The sequence below is a fragment of the Drosophila santomea genome, chromosome 3R (assembly GCF_016746245.2).
Source record: "Drosophila santomea strain STO CAGO 1482 chromosome 3R, Prin_Dsan_1.1, whole genome shotgun sequence".
In the NCBI taxonomy this organism is placed as follows: domain Eukaryota; kingdom Metazoa; phylum Arthropoda; class Insecta; order Diptera; family Drosophilidae; genus Drosophila; species Drosophila santomea.
This window is the reverse complement of record NC_053019.2, coordinates 15,494,300-15,516,377: the sequence shown is the minus strand read 5'-3', so window position 1 is coordinate 15,516,377 and position 22,078 is coordinate 15,494,300. Positions and strand designations below refer to the sequence as shown.

Sequence of the window (22,078 nt, the reverse complement as noted above, 5' to 3'; positions counted from 1 at the left end):
ACAACTTTTAGTTACTTTTTCTTTCCCCAATTGAATAGCTCCTGGTTGCATCCTACACACATAGCCTTCTATTTATCTTTTCTATTTATAAATCATGCAAGAACTCGCCCACTTGCACTTGCACTTGACCCAACTCCCACGTTGACCCTGAACCTGCGGTCATCGGTTGCCTGCGGGAAAACCCTTTGTAGCCACGCCCATCACAACGGCAGAGGGCGGTTTGTCCCTGCGGCTGAGCTGCAAATGCATTCCAATTGACATTAATCAGAGCTAATTGGGTTATTTGCTCGACTTTGCAATAAACAGCAGCCCATAATCGGGCCGCAGAGCTAAAACTAAACCTAGTCCACGGCCCATTTAAAGGCAGCTACAGTGGAACCTCTATCAAGTGAAGCAACTAAATTGAAATCTAAACTGCTTTCCAACTTATAATGGTCCCTAATTTGGAACAGTCCATTATAAACTGTGCTACTTGTTGAATTTGTGTAATATTTAAAATCTGTAAAAGTGTTTACCCTGAATAATTGACCACTTATTGAAAAGTGGACCTTATTGAAGCTGGACTGTGGGATCCCGGCCAGATTCAGAACCCTCGAGCTAGAGCGCCAGCCAAATCCAATTGCGACCCACATCAGCCACCTTGGTGGCTTCCGTTGCTGTCTTTCTTCATTTCCTGACTGCACACAATTGTGATAATTAGTTTTGCACTTTTGCACACTCTCGACGTGCGGCGGGGGGATGGGCGGGGGAGTGGGTTTGGCAGTGGGTATGGGCATCCAACCCAACCCAATGTGGCATCCAAACGGCTCTGTTCACTCATTCAGTCTATCGCCCCAGTGGCAGTTACCCAGTCCCGTGCCCCGTGCCCCACTCGCTGCTTTCCACTCGGTTATGGCATTTTGTGCGCTTTCAGTTTGATGTGCAACAAAGTGTAAAATTATTTAATAGAATTTCGTGCATAATCAATTTATGTGCAGCAGAGAGCCCAGCCAGCCAGCATTCAGTCGCCCATTCAGCGTCCTCAGCCACGTTCAAGTCATCTAGCCATCCAGCCACATGGCCACATAGTCAAGCAAGGACCAAAGTCCTTTCGTCACTCAGTCACTCAGTCAGTCAGTCAGTCAGTCAGTGAGTCAGTCTGTCACTCTGTGAGTTTTCCAGTTCGTCAGTGGACCAGCATTGAAATGCTAAAACTTTGCCCATGCTAATGGCTAAATAAATGTCCGACTTTCTGCTTTGTTAAATATTCCTTTTTGTGCGTGGCGAACGCAGAAAAATGGCGAGGTTATTATTAGAGTGGTTTTTGAAAAAGCCACGAACGAAACTTTGCCACAAATAATAAATGTTGCAGTGTAAAAATAATTATTCTAACTTCGGATATTTAAATGAAGACTTTAAATCTTGGTTTAACCTGCTAGATTTCTATTTATCTAATTATTTCGATTGCTAGCTATAATTTTTAAAATTGTGAAGCCTAATTGCCGCAGACCATAAATCATTTAAAATATCTCGAGAGTTCTGAAAGGATTCCTAATTGGCAATGGCAATAAATTTCATTTTGTGGAGCAGAAAGAAACTTTGTTAATTGGCCAAACTAGTAGCTAGTGTTATTTAAAACCATTAAAGTGTTTACCAAGGCATTTAAATGAAATTTTTAGGATATTATGGCATTGAAGCCACCTTTTTCAATTTCCACAAATCTTATTTACTCACTTGCAATAGTAGAGCCTGCCCTCCTTGCCCACATGAACACTCCAGCCGGGCTTGAGCTTCTCCTGTATGCCCTCCAAGTGTCCATCAATTTCTGGCCAATTTTCGGCCATGCCAGCGATGACACCCACATGACTTTGACCCAAAAGTGGCCCATAGATGCCGGTGCCGCAGTTGTTTCCATTTGCTAACCCAGGGCCCAGCTCCGTAGCCGATGCTGATGGAGGGAACTCCACTCCCTGCTGGCCTCCAGTTGTGGCTGTTGCCATTGCCATTGCTGTGGCTGTGACTGTTGTTGCCAATGTCACTGGGATTCCGGAGGATTGGGGCAGCGGACATCCGTTGGAGCGGGTGGGCGTGGCATGGACAACAGAGCCATTTGTTGTCGGCAGCGTTGTCAATTGAGGCGATGATGTTCGTGTCAGTAGCAAGGGCTTGGGCTTGGATGTTGCTCCTACGCCTCCAGCTCCAACTCCAGCTCCACCTGCTCCTCCTCCCGCGCCTCCAGTGGATGTGGCTCCTCCGGTCGTTGTTGCTGTTGTGTTTGCGGCATTTTGTAGCGGATAGACATCACTATTCGAACGCCCCGAAGGCAGTAACATCATTGAAACACATTCGCTGCAAAGAGAGAGAAGAGCAGAATTGGGGGGGCACATAAGTCAAGTTGTTGTCGGGCCATTTTCACACATTGTTCGATCTACAAATCACATTCCACTCCATTCTACTCCACCCCACTCTACTCCACACCAGTCCACCAGTCCACGACCAAGACGACCGACCCACTTTGCCCGCAAACAGGCTCCTCCATAATTCAACATCCAACATCCAACATCGAATATCCAGCTAACAGTCTGAAGACAGGCCGATGGCATTGCCTTTTCTGCCACGGTCTTGACAAAAACAAAAAGCAGAAACCAAACCAAACAGGTCCCCCATAACAGACATGCCCATTACCATGGTCACCATCATCATGATCACCATGATCGGTGATCAGCATGGTCGTCATGATCATCGGGATTGGCGGAATTGGCGGAATTGGCGGAATTGGCGGAATTGGTGGGATAGGTTCAGGTTTTAGGCCAACTCGTTTTTAGTGTTATGACACAATTTTCAATTTGCTTTTACTGTTTGGTTTCGTTCTCTCTCTTTTTGCATATGTTTTGCTCCTTAATTTGGCAGTGCTGCAAAAATGGATTGGCCATGGCTGTGGAGGAACTGGTTTCGAAATGGGATCAAATAGTTGGCATGGTTTGCCAACTGGAGCTCTTGGGTGAAGGATCACAGCGATAAGGAAATTGAAAATGGCAAATGGAAAACGGAAAACGAATGAATTCAAGAGAAATCCAGACATATCAACTTAACCAACTGCATTCGCATTGATGGCCTATTGAAACACTAGTAGATTTATATCAAAATGTTGGCTTAAAGCCGTGTAATCTGTTGCCACAATATTTACTTTATTTACAAGTACATCCATTTACTTTCTGGCATACGCGCTGAGTAAAAACAACATGTCAAAGGAACTGAAACAAATTTGGACCAATTCGTTTTGGACAAACCCATTCGTGCATTGCAACAAGCGAGTTGATCAATCCCGCCCACATTGTTTACACTGTCCAAACTCCTCAATAATATCAAAGAGCATTTGCATAATGTTTAGATTTCAACGCCACCGACAGCATTTCGGCTTTTGGCTCTGACATGGTTCGCTAAATGGATTGCAAAAAGATTTTTTCAAATTTATTCCGCACCGGAAAGCGGAAGGCGGAAGGCGGGAGTGTGGAAGTTGAGGAAGTTGTGGCAGTTGCGGCAGTTGCGGCAGCGCAGGGATAAAACATAGATACGTCTGCCAAAAGTGTATCTGTGTATGTGCAAGTATGTGCAAGTATGTGCGTCTGTGTGGGTGTGTGGGTGTGTGGGTGAGTGCCAATGGCCGATAGTGCGGCTAGTTGGCTGAGTACGAACAACAAGCCGCCAACAACAAGAGGACGCTTGCAAAAATGGATGTGTTTGTTTGCTTGCGCAATTTCACTCGATGGCTTTTCTGGCGGAAACGGGGCGCAACGGAAAAGGAGTCTGCACAACCGGAGAACTGGAGTGGCGTACGGATAGATGCTACTTCAAAAACCAGATACGACAGATCCCAGGCAAACAAAGAGACATCCATTAGGCGAGCAGAGTCGAGCTTGCGCCACATTGGACGTGGCAGAGGAGCAGCCGGGGAACAGCTCATCAACTTGCACCGCGATAATGACAGGGGGCGACGAAAGGAATGGGCGCTGCACTGGACGAAAAAGGGATATTCTTATAACTAGTTTCCCTAACTAATACCCTCTTAAAGTTGGATGTTCTGTTAAGTTAACAAATACTTCAGTAATACTTTTAGAAGCAATTATGCTAACAGCTTTTTGTCTGTAATTATAATAATATATTATATTTTTAGAATTTAAAATTATTATTTGATTACTGGCAATTTCTTACAGTGCCAGTAACGGCTTGGCAAACAACGGCAAGCGAAAAGCGACCAACGACCAGCGACATGGTCAAGTTCCTCCTGCGACTTCTTATGTGTATTTTTCTCCATTCTTCCTATGTGGCAAAGAAGTTTTATAAACAACTTGGCAGACACACACTCGAACACTAAAAACTGGAACACTTGAACAATGTTTTGAATTACATATCTTCTTTGTTTGGGAGTGAACCAAATAGACAAGTGCAAAAATGTTCATAAAGTTGTTCTCCCTCGTTTTACTTTTCTGGGTTAGGAATGCTCGACAACGGAATGTTGATTTGACTCCAGACAGCAGTTGAACCACCCAAGCTGGACACCCAAAAGAATTATTTTTTTATATTAAATATTTGTAAAATCATATCATAACTACTTGTGTTGAAATTAGTATCCCATGTCTCTCGAAATACGTTCAAGTTCCCAGAGAATTTCACGACTGCTTGACAAACAAAAATCAATTTAAGAAGATCACACATTCCCCATCCCCTGGCTGCCCACAAAAATGGCTAGGAATTTCAGTTACCAGTGCTAAGAGCTCACAGCTCACAGCTCAGAACTCAGAACTCAGAACTCTTAGCCGAGCAAACATTTTCGCTATCGCCAGAAGCTTTCCACATCCCATCCAAGTGAAACCGATACGACATACGAAATACGAAATACGAAAGCGGTTCCAGCTCATGCCGCCCATGCATTTGGACACCAAGACCCAGCACAAAAGTTGTCAAGAAAGAATGGTGGGTCGCTTTTGGGGGCCGGTGGGGGGGTGGTGGCTATCAGGAAGGTGGGGTAGTTGGAGTCGGGCGGGACAGGAAGAGGGGCCAATGGAAACGGGAGCGACACTTCCAGCGAATGATTTGTGTCAACAGAGAGGAAAGGCAGCTGAGAATTGTTTATGCACGTGGCGTTGCGAGTGTGAGTATCTATGTGCGATGGATGACGTCGGGGCAATGACAGAGATCAGTAAATGGAAACCACACATAGCACATACAGCTGCGGGCAATGCGATAGGTACCACCACTGTACACTACACTTGAAAATAAATACATAATAAATTAACAATTACCAATGTTTATTTACTAAGCAACATAAAACCGCCTTAATTATTTAAAGTTCTTCGTGCATTTGACTCGAAAGGAGGAGTGTTCCAAATGTGAAATTGCGAAGCATTTTAAAAAGGTTAATATTTAACAAAGAAGATTTAATTGTAGAAAATGAAACTACTTATCTCTAAAACCCTCTTTTTCGCATAGTAATTATTATCAATAGGATTTCTTGGGCAAATAGTTGTGGGAAAAAAGGAAAGAGCAAAACGATTACAACTTTAACCGAACCCCAAAGCTTTAACAAGCATTCCACGTAAACTTCAAGATACGTAAACGTTTAAAAATAGATGTAACTCCGCGAATAACATCTTGATTGCTAGTATTTTGTCCGCAGGTGTTCGGGCCATGGACAGTTGTAAAATGTCAGTGCGGAAATTGTGCGGAGCAGTGAAGAGAAATAAATGAAAAGACAGCAAGAGTATGATGATGGGCGATAACAAAAAGCGAGCAGCATCAAGCACGAAAATGTTGACCAGCAGCTACAAATAAAAAAGTACAAAAATAATAATAACAAACAAACGCTGAAAAACAAAGTTAAGCTCTGCAAATTGTCCCAGTTCCGAGGGCTTAAATGAAAGGTGGATTGTTATTGCAATTTCCCCCCCGCAGCCACCCGAAACCACCTTTTCTGCGACGAAGGAAATTCTCCTTTGTGGAGAAATTAAACACAATTTGTGAATGCATTTGTTATTCGCATTCGCATTCATATTAAAGACTCCGTCAATTTGCAGCTCTTACAGCAGCCCAGTTTTACCCCCCATTTCCCCCGATTTCCACCATTTCCCATTGCTACTCTGGCTCTTACCAATTTCGCTCCGTTTCGTTATTGTTAATTGAAAAGAAATTACGGCGGCACAATGAAATAAAATTGCTCGACGTTATTTATTTTGCCGACGCTGTCGCTCATTTCAATTACATTTAACACAAAGTAAAAGTAAAAAGAAATGGGCCGGCGCATATTAAAAAATAATACGTATACGTACAAGTGAGTTCATATTTGTAAGGCTGAATAATTCAATGCAAATTTGCTGTAATTTTGCATGATTTTCTGTTGGAGTACATAGTGCTACTTGATAATTTGCTAGTTAACTTGTCTAACTTGAAAGATTGTTTAGTTTTACAATGATATCTTTGCACTCGTTTGCACTACACCAAATCGATAAAATTAAAGCAAAACCTTTGGCAAAACATTAAGCTGGGGAGCTACCCCGTTGGAATAAGCATGTGCCAGCCATTTAGTTAGATCGTTATAGATGCACATGCGATGCGATGGTGTGCGTGGCCATATCCATATCCACATCCATATCCATATCCACATTCACATCCATATCCATATAGACACGACACCCATAACTACCCAGGCATCGATATATCGGGATATCGCTGCCGTCGGCTGCGGTTGAACGTGATTCTCGAAATGTCACGCACACACGGCAAAATGAAATGAAAGAAAAGCAACGGCGGTATATCAATTTGTTTTATTTTTTCGATTTGTTAGGGGTTGGGGTATTCATGGCACATTCATGAAAACGCTTTCGCTGTGGACGGCCAGCGATAACATCCATTCATAAAACTTGGCAACCCGGAGCAACCTCTGCCATGGCAACGTGGCACTGATAAGGCGCGAGTATCTAGATAGTTTTAAATGAGAAATCCGCGAGTGCAACGCATACCAGCTTTGCTGATGCTCGACGTGAGATTGCACAGGAATGAGGGTGTTCTAACTATCAGATTGCACATTTAATTCGATGTATTTGCAATTTATAATATGCATGTGCAAGTAGTGAAAAGGTTTTATGTTCAGACATTATTTGCTAAGCTCGCCCCTTTGTGCACACAAATTAAACATTACCAAATTGATTTCCTCGGGCTCAAGCTAATGCCCAGGCATATTTGATGACAATTGGAAACCTAAGTACATGCAACACCACTTAGCACTTTAATCAAAGAAAATATTTGCATTTCCCAGCTCTTTGTAGCTGCTTGAGCTCCTCAGCAGAATGTGAGTGAACATCACTTAAGGCCAACATCTAATCCAACTAATTTGTACCGTCATTAACCAACTAATTTCACACTTTGAGCGGGGATTTCACAACAAAAGCGCCGACATCAAATGTATCGGAAAACAAGCGAGAACAATGTGGAAGAGGATTCCTTTTTGGCCAGCGACTCATTAGCAGAATCACTGGGGCACGCCCAAAAGTAGGCAACACAAACACAAACACAGAAACCAACACAGACACAGAAAATACATTACAGACACATTTGGAGAAAGACACTCACTCGACTGATTAGAACTGAGGGCGAAACTTTTAATTGATATACCATGAACACATTACCCCCACACATATGAAGTCCCAAAGAGAAAAGCAAGTTGACTTACGACGGCCAAATAATGAGTTTTTAACAAGTTCACGGGTAGACGGGGAATTCGTTATAAGGAAAACAAAAGAGAGTTTATTAAGTGCCCGCCGGGCAGACACGTTTTTTCACATTTCACATTTTTTTCCTCTTTTTTCCCTCCTCTCTTTATTTTAATAAATACAGCAGCGAAATGTCAACTGCAACAGCCTCAAACTCACAGAGCTCACAGAGTACACCTGAAAGTATCCCCCTCAAAGCGCCTGACATAACGTGATGTGAAGTCTTGTCGTTTTTCGGGGAATGAAGTGCAATTTTCACGTATCCAAGTCACATATCATGAGCCAATCGTGAGGCAGTGAGGTAGGGAGTCGGTGAGTCAGTGAGGCGGGCGGAGGAAGAAAGAAAGTACTGGTAACGTGCCTTGCTTTTTGGCTAACCTGATTGATTTCAACATACTCAATCCGTCCAACTCACTTATTCATTCACTTATTGCCGCACTCACACTCAGTCTTGGGCATGTGGATCCCGTTTGATTCCGAAAACAGCACGTGTCTACAGTGAAATCGATTAGACGCGTTTATTTGACAGTGTAAAAAGCTGCCAAGGCAATAGATCTCACTAGAAACTATATTATAAAAATAACTATGCATAACATTATTATTTCAATATAGATTCACATGAACTCAACACTTGAATGGTAGACAACCAATCCAATACATTCATTTTCTGTTCATAATTCATAATTCTTAATGATGACAGGTATTTTATTTCAGTGCAAGCCTCTTGGTGTTTTCCAATGCCATCGAACAGCAGTCACGAAACAAGCAGCTCTATGAAGTCTAGGATTATTGAAGCGATGTCTCAGTTTCGTAGTTTTCCGCTTGACGCAAGCAGGCTTTTGTGGCTTTGGTTTTTGGTGGGTTGGATTGGATGGCATGGTTCCTATGTGTTAACAGCTCAAAAATGTTGTTGCTGCTGTTGCTGCGGCTGCCCTGCCGAGGGATTATCAAATTGGCCCGGAGATTGTCTTGGCTGACGGGCAGCATCTGGTTAGGCAAATGTCGTCAACTTTTGTGGCTGTCGAAAATTTGCGCAAAGAGTTTTCCTCCAACATTTGCCAGTTGGTAAACTTTGCTGATAGAATGGCATGGCATGTGGGTTATTGAAATCCCACTTAATACCAACGACTTTTTGTTTAATTAAATTGGATCAAGAAATGCGCACACGACCTAATAAATTTTCATTCATGAAATGCGCTAAAAGTTTTAGAAGTTACTTCTATCTATTAATGTTGGGATTTACAAAGGCAATTATCATCTAGGTAATTTATTAAAAAAATGGGCGGAATAAAAAAGGAATCAATTCATTAAAATCAAGAAAAGGATTTTCAATTTTTCATTTAGTGCATTCATTTGACCTTTAGAATACGCATACGACCTGTGACATTTTCGTATATCCTGTGCACTAAAAACTGCATAAATTTATGCAAATGAAGAACGTCTATCGCTTCAGCAACTTCGCATATTGAAATTAACATAATAAATTATATTAAATAATAGCAAATTTACCACACGACACAATTTACGCATAAATATCCTTCTCTTGTTCGCTTTGAAGCTAACTAGATTATGTGCTCTTGAGTGTTGTTAACTAGAAGATGAATGCAAGTGTCCCCTAGCCTTATTAATAATTCGAATAAATCAAATGTTTCTGAATAATGAGCAGAAGGCAATTTGTTTTGTCAACCAAATCCAATTACCGGATCTATGTACCAGTTGATCCAAGGCTCCATTTCGCGGTCTGTTACCCAATCGACAACGGTGGCAAGCCGGGGATTATGTTTCCCCGTCCAAAAACATCTTGTAATCATTTAGGACAAATGGCTGCCATCTTTGTACCAGGAGGCATTACGCATTTGGCAAACATTTGCCACTCGCAGAACCAGCGAGCGGAATGTAAATTTTTACGAAATAGCTGAGACACTTGTATCATTAACAGCTGTTTCACATGACACATGACGAGGCGGCACAGAGGTGGCTGGTTGGGTGGTTGGGTGGCAGGTCGTTTGGGGCTGACCCGGTGGCAAGGCCATCCCACGCTGATGATGATGAGTGAGGGCAGAAAGAGGGCGAGAAAGTAGGTGGGAGGACTTAACAAGCGCACGCCCTCCATCGCTAATGACTGCGAATGAACCTCCTTGACACAATTATGAAGGGAAGATTCTCAGCAGACAGCAGGGGGTGGTGATTTCAGACGCCAGCTTAAAATAATGGAAACAAATTGCTAAATTGTTTAATGTTCGTGGCGCGTTTGGCAATTTGTCGTCCTTCATTTGCCACAGTCCCGCTGCCACACACACACACACACACACCCATGCACATACAGAAGCAGAGCGAGGGAAATGGATACCGGATGTGGGACACAATTGGCGGAAACGCTCGGCCGGGGAGTTATTGATTTTCGAATTTAACGGCTTTATGCTTTATTGGCCAAGTCAATTGTTAGCCATTTGTTTTTCGCCTCTGGCTCTGCTGGCTGGCTCTGCAACGACTTCTGCTTTTTGCTCTGCCTTGTGCTTCAGTTCCAGAAATTCCTTGGACTCCATGCCTTTTTAACTGCCTCTTCTATGGCTAAAGTGAACACTGGTCTTGGTTGAACTTTACAATCGATGCAAAAGACTACATTGCCAATGGTATTGCATACTATATTCCTTGAAAGTTGCCTCGTACAATAACTTCTGTAAGTTCCTTTCCTCGAGTTCTCACTGTACCTTTTATTTTCCTCGCTTCCGGTCGCGCTTCGGCTGCTTTGAAATTGGCTTCTCCCTTTTTTTCTTGCCTTTTCACTTAAACCGAAATGTCATTTCGATTCGGCTTCTTACAAATGGCCATTCAGGTGGCCTCCCCCTTCCACCACTTCCCTCCCAAATCCACCCAGTCAATTTGTTTGCCGCTTGTGTCTCGGCGAATTAGCCGTTTAGCCGCAAGGCCGAAAAGGAGAGCAGAAAGCTGGCCAGGAGCGTGGGTCCACGTGGGTCGTTCAGGTGTGCGTGTGGAGCCCAAGGCAAAGGCAATTTCTTGCATACATATAGGGGCAATATGGGTTTAGGAGCATGTCCTCTCCACTCAGGCGGCAAGTGAAGGGCATCGGGCTTCGGGCTACCGCAGCAGCAGGCATTTGACCCCAGTCCTATACGGAATTGAAAATGCGTTAGATAAGAAAGATGTTAGACAAGCTTCACGGAAAAAAGACGGCAGTTTGGCATAACTGCTCGAAGAAGGAGGAAAAGTTGGCAGATTGGCTTGCAGACAGAAGTTGGCAAATATTTTTGCACAAATACGATAATACATAAAAAGAGTGGGAGATTGTCTATGGGCTTTTGGGATTTATCTATGGAAGTTCGGCAAGCGTCCAGAAGGTCGATTCAATTTCCGTTGCGATGAGCTTCACTGGAATGTGCAAAATTGATGTTTTGTCAAACTTAATTGGAAAATTGAGCATAAGAAATTTGAGGGGGCAAAATGGTATGAATATTTTTTACTGAACGGTCAAGAAGTTCGCTCATGAAATTCGCCCATTGAGAAATTTCTATGGAATATTTCTTAGAAAAGTTAGTTGTGCATTCTTGTACCGAGAACTGCAGATTTTAGGGAGTGCATTGTTCACTTTAAAGCACATTTTCAATTTATAAAAGCAGCTTTAGAAAGAAGTAATCAAAGAAGTAAATAATGAACAGGTAAGTCAAAGTGCGATTGACATATCCCATTAATTTCAAAGTATTTCGGTATTTAGCCTTCGGCGCATCTAATTGGAACGCCTTCAAATGGCTGGAACTTAAAAAGTTCAAATTAAAAATTCTCGAATCGTGTTCAATCGAGGAATTCCATCGCCCTGTCCGTGGACCCATTAGGCGTCTCAGGTGACTCCAATCCGACCCCTCTAATTTCCAACACTGCTCACTTTGTAGGCCACTCGAATGCAGGTGGCACTCGGAGACACGGCAGAGGTCCTCCCGTGTGCCGTGCACTTGCTATAAATAAACGCACACACAGGCACGTAGCAGGACTTCTTTGGTGGCAGGACACGGAAGCGGAAAACGCCCCCGAGGCGCGCATTAATTACGACTTCCGGTTGTAGCTGCTCGATGGTGGGAAAAGCGGTCGCAGGAAGCGGGGAAACGTCAGATAACAAAACAGAAAACGCCATTAAACCGATTGAATGACAGCCTGATCAAATGAGTGAATGAATGGATAGGGATAGAGAGCAGTTTGAGTTTGGCTTGAAATGTCACGTCTCATCAGCGTAGGAGAAAAAAAACCAATCAGATAATATTGAATGAGGGACTCCTGGCCACTGAGATATCAATTTGAGTAAATACTCGTATATGAGAAACGTTTTCGTAAGAGATGCTAACATTGAAGTAGCTTTTAAAATTAAAGACACGCCCGACCAGAGATTTAGTTGAATTCAAAGAAAACCACTAATCAAATTTTACGATGTACATTTTAGGAATTGAACAATCTTTATAGGTCTCTTTTCCCACAGTGAACCAACTCGGAAAGCAAGAATGAGGAAACCAAATCGTGCAATCAATAAACAATGATACGGGCAGAGCAATTTCAATTCCATTCTATTCAGTGGATTCACCCATTGTTTACACGAAAAATTTGTTAACAAGTGTGAAGTGAAAAGCCGAAGATGGGGAAATTAGTCCAGAGGTGGATACATTTCCAAATGCCGCAAAGAGGTGGGTGAACAAAGGGATTATTGACTTGGGCCAAGTTTATTTTACGCCAAATGAGCTCAACCGCAAAATATCGATTTAAATCAATGTCCATCCAACTTCCCCTTTTTGCTTCTCTTTTTTTTTTTTCTTTTTTCATGGGCTCTGGTCTGTTCTGCTCTGCCAAGTGGATTTGTCTACATCGTAGGGGGGGTTGAAAATGGAAAATGGACGGGGAAATGAGGGAAATGCGGGAAAACGGGGGACTGAGGCAGGTCACGGTGCCTTGCCTCCATGAATGGGAGCCCGTGCACATGGCTAAAAAACAAGGGAGGCGGTTTTCCGAAGGGGCAGCTTCTGGGCTGCCTGTGTCCCTTTATTTTTAGACATATCGACGTCTCAGCTATAAATATTATTTCTATTTTATTACACATTTTATTCCATGCGATGTTTTCGTTACTCTCCCAATTTTCGTTCAAAGCTTTCGAGCGCCAAACTCGTACGTACGTATTTTGTGGGCTAGGGCAACATATGGCCACATCACGTGCCAATCCATTTGAAAATCCCTTTCTCACAGCATGTCTGGTCATAACAAAAAAAATAAATTATATTACATCGGTGGAAAGAAGGCACTGCCATGGGACATAATGTAAAGTGTGCATTAATGTATGCGCAGCGATCATAAAAGTGGAATCACAAAGTTTGTTTGATTCCAATAAAGTTGTCACAAAACAAAAGGCCCAAACAGCATCCCAAGTATCTTAGATTTCAGACAAAGATTCGGGTTTGTAGAAGGGTTTCGTCGAAGAGGGCTTGAAGATCGGTTCTTGGTATTTTCGAGATAAGCATCCAATTCTTTATGGAGCTGTCTGTTTGTATACGTGATAAAATGCATGCATAATAATCATCATTGTTCACTTCTACATATTTATTGCACATGAATGGTAGACCTTTCCAATAGACTTCCTTTCTATACTAGCTTTGATGACACCATTAGTATGGTTACTTCATTGAATTTTAATGATCTCCTTTCATAATCCATCAAGATCTCTTTCTGCATCACACTCATAATCCTCCCCACGGTGGATGGCCATCCATCTTCACATTGGAAATCTTAGGAAATACAGGCCAAAACGAGATCACTTGTCTACTTTTCTACGAAAACGAGGCAGTGTCGGCAAGTTGAAGACCCCAGAAGGCCCTTAGACCCGCAAATAGACGAGACCAAAGGGAAAGGCGATGGAATGGGTTAGTTTGGGTTGGGTTGGGCTCACTGGCGAAGTGAAGAGGCGTTGGCATTGCGTTGACGACCACGGTACTGACTGAATGACTAAGTGAGTGAATGACTGACTGAACGACGGAGTGATGGGTCATACACATGTAGCATATAGCATATACACCGACCGATCCCACTGGGAAAATGAGATCTTGAAGAGCAAACGAAACACAAAACTCTGCCCGAAAGCAAGACATCAAGATTAAGCCGATTTCAACGGAATTCCATTTAGTGCTGGGCAAATAAATAACAAATACGGCAACACAGCCGGCAACAGGAACTACAAGTGAAGTAAATTGAGTAAAAACAAGTTCAATACGAAATTAAGGTGAACTTCTCTTCTGTTCTTCTCTGTTCTCCTCTGTTTGGCAACGGAAAGTCGCGACTTGGAGTACCAAAAGCCACCAGAGTGATAAAAAATCAATGTTTGAGCATTTCGTTTATTGCTTGATTCTGTTTTGGGGGAAATGCTTGTTGATTTTTGGGGGCGGAGGATGGCAGAATCTGAGAGTTGGGGGCGGTCACAGTTCGGCCCTTATCAACATTTGTCCAGGCGCGCAATAAACTCCAATCTATTGTGTTGTTGGCCCAGGTCATTACTCTGTTCGCAATGGCCAAAGTACATTGCTGCGGATGGGTCGCGTTATTAGATATTACTTTTTATACGCCAATGGTAATGAACGTGGAAATTTCTTCGGGTGCAATCAAGGAAATGTAAGTAAAGCAAAAAAAAAAACACATAATCAACATTACACGTGTTAAGTAACCAACTAAATGATGTGCTTATAATAAGACTATGTTAGAATTTATTTCAGTTTTAAACCATAAACTGAAAGTCAATTGAAAGTTCTTAATAAATATTGAGTGTAAACCAATTTATCTTAAACCCAATATTGTCTCATGCACCTACATACAAGTAAAACAGAACTTGAAAACCTATCCTTGTTACGAGTACCTACAAGTGCATATCTCAGGCTACTTAACCTTCTATCTGAATTTCTATCCATCGGACCATTGGACCATTGGACCATTGGACCATCGGGGACACTTGAACACCAGACACTGATGCCAACCCCATTCAAGTGCCTTGACCCTTTTGGCCACCCAGGAAAAATGTCGGAATACAGAATTATAATAATCGTATATTGCCGCAATGCCATAAAAGTTGACCAACTTGGGGCGATTCCAGGCCGAGAGATATTCCATACATATAAATGAACTAATTTGGTTTGCGCTTTTGGGCGGTTTTATGGACCGCAGTGCCGGGCATTTGCGGCCCAGCCCGAAAGTCGGAAAGCGCTGGGAATTTCTCATAGTGTAGGAGTGATGGCCGCACAAGACAGCAATAATGCGGGCCAAAAACAATTGTACTAAAACATAAATATACTTTATTAAATAAGGAAAATACAACCATAATTCTTTGGCTTTGGCTTTGGCTTCCATTTCGTCTTCTTTTCCCCACTCCCCAATATTTTGGGCCCCATCCTCTGCTGACGTTGTCTCTGCCCTCGTATAATTTTTGTTTTTTTCTTTATTTTTTGTGGACTGGCGTCATGGTGGGCGTTTTGACAACCACGCGGCTAAATTCTGGCCTTACTTAACCAAAAATAATTATGTGGGATACGCCACCACTCACACCACTCAGAGCCAACTAAATTAAGCATATTTTAGCTATTTTTATAGTGAAATAATAATAATTTGGCTGCTTCTTGCCATTTGTTAATGGCTTTGAAATGAACAGCGAGCATACAGATAGCATACAGAAAAATATATCCAATAAAATTGCCAGAAGATTTATGGTAGCCAACGAAATGAATTTTCAACTAATGTTGGAATAATTACTTTACGAGTATACCACGTGAATTAAATTTGAATACTAAAAGTGCGCATTTGGGTAATTTTTCCTGGGTCTTCAACCTCCTCAGAATATCAAAGTACCCAAAATCAGCCAGAGTATCGACCATGATGAAAACTCTTTTGCGAAACGCTAACAACGATAACAGCTTCCACCTGCATGCCCCACCAACAAAGCCAAAGGCGATGTTGTTTCCTTCTTGTTTTTAGTTTATCCACGACTTCTCCCCAACTATTTCAGCGACGTTTGTGTCTCGTTTTTGTTTTGTAATTTATTTATAAAATCTTTCCCCCTACACACAACCAGACCAAAAGTTGAGCAGAAGACGCACCCAAAAAAAAAAAAAACAAAAAGCAAAAAAAGAAGCGAAAAAAATAAACTGACACCGGAAGTTGTGGCTGCCTCATCTTTTGCTCGTCTGGGGGCTGCTTCCCAATCTGCATCTTTTGCTCTCATTCGGAAGCCAGACAAATGCTTTAGAGACAAATTACTTGATTTGCATATAGATACTCTCACCCGAAAAACCTCTCAACATTGTCATCTTTTTTGTGCTTCTACACGCTCTTTATTCGCTTGATTCTTATTTTATGGAAATTTATCAAGAAGTGCTCGGAGGTGGGAGGGTCGGGCGCAAATTTGACGCGCTGTGGAGCGCAGCAGGAGAATAATCAAGCGATGGAAAAACTCCCAGCTTACCAGCCCCTTTTTTCCCAGCTGCGCTCCAGTGTCAGTTGGCCAAGTCGGATTTACTTAAGACGGTCTCCATTCATTCATTAATGCCCAAAAGCGGCAGCGACGCGGGATAGACATCTGCGATGCCCAGATACTTTTTATTACACGACTCCCGCTCCGCCGGCGAAAAACATTGCACCAGCGTAATCCCAATAAGACGTTGATTCGGGCTGACGGACTAGATGCCATTGCTGTAGCAGCAGCAGCGATTACAGCAGCACCAGCAGCACCAGCAACACCAGCAACACAGTACACCAGTTCCACAGTACACCAGTTGCCAAGTTGCCCAGTAGCCCAGTAGCCCAAAGTTAAAGCCAACAACTGTCGCCTCGAATGCACAGTGCACAGTGGTCCAAGGTCGTTGGGGAAACGATAATGTCGACAGATTTAGGGTGAATGGATCAACAGATGGTTTATAGATTGCCCGCAATGATAGGTTTATGAAGAGGCCGACGAAGAATGGGGAATACTGATGATTGCTTGATGGGATCAACAGATGGGCGGCTAAATGAAGTGTTACATTTTATAAATATAGACTTAAATATTCGCTCAATTTGTTACACTTTAAGCAATGTTTTGTTTTCTATTTAGACTTTAAACTTAAGGGGCGACTCTTGGGCTTATAAATAAGAGTAATCACATGATTTGTTTAACAAATCGGTACAACCCTTAAATATGTATTACCGCTAGTTTGCAAAAAGGTCATTTTTATTGTTTTGCTGATTATTAAAATGAGTTCTACTACGCCACTCTAGCGTTATCAAGTAATTTTAATAGTTTAAATAATTAGTGGACATAATCAGACATATAATCAGTGGCCTAGAGTGGGTAATCAAAGAAAACTAGTTTCCACAGATGAGGCATAATCAGAATGCGATGCCTGACTGATGCCCTTAACAGATTGAAATATAAGTAATGCCTGGCGCCTTACGGCTGACTAAGCTAACTTTTCCAGACCCACTTGCTATCAAGCGATGATCAGGTGTAATGCGATCGTTTATAAATAGTCTGGCGTAACATCGAAAACAATCTGCGCTGTTAGGAGCACTTAATCAGGCGGCAACATCAACCTGATTATGAGCAGGGTGCCATTACATAAACACCCCCGAATTGAAGGGGGAAAGTGGAGGAAAATGAGTTCATTTCCAGATCACTTTTCAACCAATGTGCAAGCCTAGCGAGCCTCACGGTACAATCGTAAAAATGTAGGGAATTAAGTCAGCCAGTGACTGTGTGTAACAGTTAACTGAATTTGTCTCTTACCATCTCGTTTGAGCCCAAAGTTGCACAACCGTGGCGGGGAAAAGTGGTGGAAAATCAGACAATTGGGGGGGAAAAAAGAGGCGGCAACGGGGATCAGATGAAAGTCTTACTCAATCCAAGTTGCAGTCAACTTGGGGCAAAAAGTAAAACTCAGTTTGAATGCAGCGCAACTAATTAGTTTTGAGGCTGCTTTTCTTGCTGCTGTAATCGCAGTGGGCCACAGACAGCGACAATTTTCCCACTGAATTTTCACTTTTTCCTTACCCGCGCGGCTTGGTTCGCTACGTGCCCGGCTAAAGAAATCAAAGAAAAACGAGTTAAACAAAAGAATTTATGAGCTACGAAAATCTTTTGGTGCCGTTGGTGGGAAAAACGGGGGGAAAAATGGTAAAAATGTTGAAAATGGGAATGGATGGGAGTGGCAAGCAGTTCTATCTTTGTTATTTCTCCCATTGGCATCGTGGTTTTCCCAAACAAAATTTCCATAAAAGTACATGCTGGCAATCGTTGATTTAAAATATTTAAATTGCTTTGTCAAGCCAGATAAAGCACATACCCTTAAATCCAATGTGTACATACACATATATTCATATATTCTTATTTAAGTTGTCTAAAAGATCTCAATTAATTCCTGCTTGGCGCACAAACTAAATGATTTACGCTCGGTCCAACAGAAACTCTTGGAGATTTATGATTTTCCACATGAAATATGGCGTTGGCAGTGCAGGATTTCTGTAAGCTAAAATATTGTTCTCCTTTTTAACCGAGCGAGCGAAAAAGCCAATGTAGGTTGTAAAATTAAAATTTATGGTATTATGGGTAACAGTTTAGCTTCAAATATTCTACAAAACTTATTGAGTTATTAAATTGCAAAGTAGTAAAGTTACGAAGGTAACAAATATAAAAATAATATCTAATTGATTTTAAATTGACTATTTTTAATAATAAAAAGATTCACTCAGAAGATATTAACCTTTTTGGAAACCCTGCAACGATCAGGAAATTGAAGTGCAGAAATGGCAAATCAAAGTAATCGATGACCCTCCACAAGGGTATCAAATAGATGCCAAGTGCCTTTTACGATTATATTTTATTGGGATTTTATTTCGGATTTCTTTGTCGCGACTTTGGCCCGCTGAAATTCAAAATCATGGCCATGGCTCCTAGCATGCGATTTCACGTTTTTCGTTATTTTTTTTTTTTACGTCTTTCGGTCTTTTAGCCACACACAAGCAGAAAACACAACAATCACAAACACTGCGACCGAGAGACACGCAAATAAATAAATAAACATGGCTGAATAAATGAATATTAAATGGCCAAAAGCTTTGACCAAAAACGAAAAAAGTGTGGAGGCAAATAAATACAAGTAATAATGGGACGAGAATAAACAAAAACGATATTCGATACGCAAATGGCAGCCTAGTGTTTAAATGTTTGCCTGTCTTATTAGTTTCTTTTTTTTTTTGTGTGTGCGTTTTTGCATTTGTTTATTAGAAATCCGAAGCGGAAACTCGAAGCCTAGGCGCATGCATCCATTGAATGCGTCAAAGAAATTTCGAATTTTGATGGACGACAACAAAAGATTGGCCGCCGACGTCATTCAGCAAATATTTCAAAGCTTCAATCCGAACTTCGGGCTTGCCGTTGATTTTTTTTCTAATGCCTTTGCCTCCCACGTACGCCGGCCAACAACAACAAGAACAGCGGCTAAAGATACAACTGCGATAGATACTTCTACACACACATTGTACACACATATGTACACTTATTCAAGCGAGAGCGACGAAACCGCGAGAGCGGAAGCAACAACTTCGACAGCATAGACCGAGGAGGGGCGTGGCGGGGGCGGACGCCGGGGGCGGCGTGCGAAAGGGGGAGTGACAAGCTTTTGCGGTTTTTAGTTACACCGACCTCAGCTTGTTCGCCGCTACAGTGGGGCAAATCGAAACAAAACCCACACAAACTATTGAGTGTGCTAAACAAAAACTTAAAAATAACAACTATAATTATATTAAATACGGTATTGAAAACAAATTCTTCTAGTTAAATGAGTAACATATTATTACTGTTTAGAATAGAAATGTTTCTTACGTATACGTAATATTTACAAATATCCAAGATTACAGACTAGAAAAGAAATCCTATAATTTTAATAGGGTTAGATAAAATATATGATGAGCCCAAGCTGAAAAGCGATAATTAGAAGATTACTGGTCGTTATCCAATTTATCCCCAGGTATCAATATATCCCCAGCATCGTCCATCATTTCTTGATACTAATTATGGCCTCTCAGCATTCCAATCAGCATCACTTTTGCTCCACTGCCACCAATGACGGTGTCTTTTGCCTTGCGCTATTGTCATTTACTTTGCGGCAAGCAATTACATGCGACAAGCCGAGCGGCAGTTGTTTGTTGTTGTTTCAGCTGTTGCTGTTGTTGTTGCTGTTGCTGCCGTTGATATTTGATGTTTGCAGCTTATGGTGTTTGTAGGCGTGGCCCAGTTAATTGTTGCTGTTGTAGCTGCTGTCGCAGTTCGCCACATTTGGCCGAGAAAATTGATGTCAAGCCGACTTCTTTCTGGGCCCTAGCGTGAAAACATGCGTAAAAGTAGCTGCAAAAAGACAGCTCTAGTGTCCGCCCGCCCCCCACCTATCCCCTACCCCTTCCACTCCTCGTATACTTAATGGTTGGTGAAATTGAAATGCCTGCGCAGCAAACATGCACAAACTTTTTCGGCCACCAAAGGGGTGTAGTTTGGTCGAGCAGACCTCAACATGGAATAATATTTTTGGCCATCAACAGCTTGGGTACTCCCTGGGTATAATTGATGCTGATTTTTAGAAGAGAATAATATTAAAGCATTCATTTCATAAAGTCTAGTATTAAACTCTTTACGAAACGGATCAATAATATTCTCATAAGATATTCTGTGGTATGTTTTCCATTCAGGCCGAAATCAAAGTGTTAATTTGGTTCCATTTATTTCATTTGGTGGAAAAGGACGCCACCCAACTGTGGGTGGGTGGGGGAAAAGTGCGGGAAAAGTGCTGGAAAAGTGCTGGAAAAGTGCGGGAAAGGGAGGGAGCGAGACGGCCTGCGTTTAACAGCGGCGTTGACAGCAGCATTGGGCGCTTGGCATCTGTCAAACGTGTCATACGCAAAATAGCTTAACTGTCATAAAAACAACAAGTGCGTCAGGCACCGGAGATCGTAAAACGCTTTATTACAATACCCCGCAAAGAGGGGGTTACGCGTACGGCAAATGTGCGGCGACGTTTATGTCTCACAAGTGGTTGCTGGAGAAGGGAAAAGAAGAGAAGGGCAGGGGGCTGAGTGGGCGAAAGGTAAACACTCGAAATTGCCGTTGAACAGGAATTTCTTGGGCGCTGTTTGTTGATTTACATAATGTTTATCTTTTATGTTTTACCCGATTTGTTTGATTTATTTATGAACTGACCCCAAAACCGACAAGCTTCTGTTCCCCGAACTGCTCTTCATTTAATTAGTTCTTACACAATGTGGTTATTAATATAATGATCTTTTACCTTTCGGACTTATAAAAAGTGCTAACTGAAACACTCATATCAGGTATTACAAATATGCAAATTACCAATATTACATATACATACATATACAGTTTGCACTACAAAATCAACCGTTTTGAGTTTACTTAAACATTGCATCTATTTATTTTAATTTACATTATTAATTTCTTTCGGTTATACGTTATTTGATTCCCTTATGGTTATGCATTATTATTTACTGATTTATTTATTAAGTATCCTTCCCACTCTCTTTCTTTCCCCTCTCCCATTTCTCCGTTTCTCTCCGTTTCCTTTCACCCTTTACCGCTGCTTTATCTTCCTCTTCTTCTGGTCAGAACGCCAACGCCTCGCACACATACACACGGCCATAGTTTTTTGCCCCATGCACACGGCCCTGTGTGTGTGTGAGCGTTGGGGGTTTTAATAATAGCGCACACACACATTATAAAAGCTCCCGCTGGAGCAGAGAAATGTTGCACTAAAAACTTCGGCGCCCGCACTTCTGGCAAATATCAAACAGCAGGCAGAAATCACAAAAGCAAATATAAAACTTTCTTGCCAACACACACACTCTCACATTTCGCTTCCCCTTTCAGAGAGAGAGAGAGTTTGTGGGTGGAAGAAAGGGCTTAGGAGAGAGGGGGCGAGGCGGTACTGCCACAATAATACTCTTGTTGTCTGCGGCAACAGTTATGAAAAGTGCGGAAAAGAGAGGGAGACATATAAAAAACAGGAAGTTTGTTGACTTTTTTTTTCAATTAACAAAAACGACGAGAAAGAGAGATAGAACACTTCTCTGCTGGGGGAATTGTAGAATTTATGGGCTTTTTCACTATGTAAACAAATGCTTATACAACAGCCCCCTATGCGGTTTATTATATATGATTTTTTTTTAATTTTGCTTTTGCTGTTTTTTGTAAGTTATTCGTGTATTTGTTTAATTTAACTCTTGACAATTTGTCGTTGCTTATGTTCATTTTATACTTCTTAATT

At 41.9% G+C, this 22,078-nt stretch overlaps 1 protein-coding gene across 3 annotated transcripts in view; it reads right to left on the bottom strand.

The window, feature by feature from the left end:
* LOC120451537 overlaps positions 1–22,078 on the bottom strand; it is a 28,843-nt gene that overhangs the window by 6,207 nt on the left and 558 nt on the right. For all 3 annotated transcript variants that reach the window (XM_039635317.2, XM_039635315.2, XM_039635316.2), the window contains exon 2: positions 1,714–2,328. In XM_039635317.2, coding sequence (XP_039491251.1) covers positions 1,714–2,315 — 602 coding nt within the window. In that variant the 5' untranslated portion in view covers positions 2,316–2,328. The remainder of the gene's footprint in view (positions 1–1,713; positions 2,329–22,078) is intronic.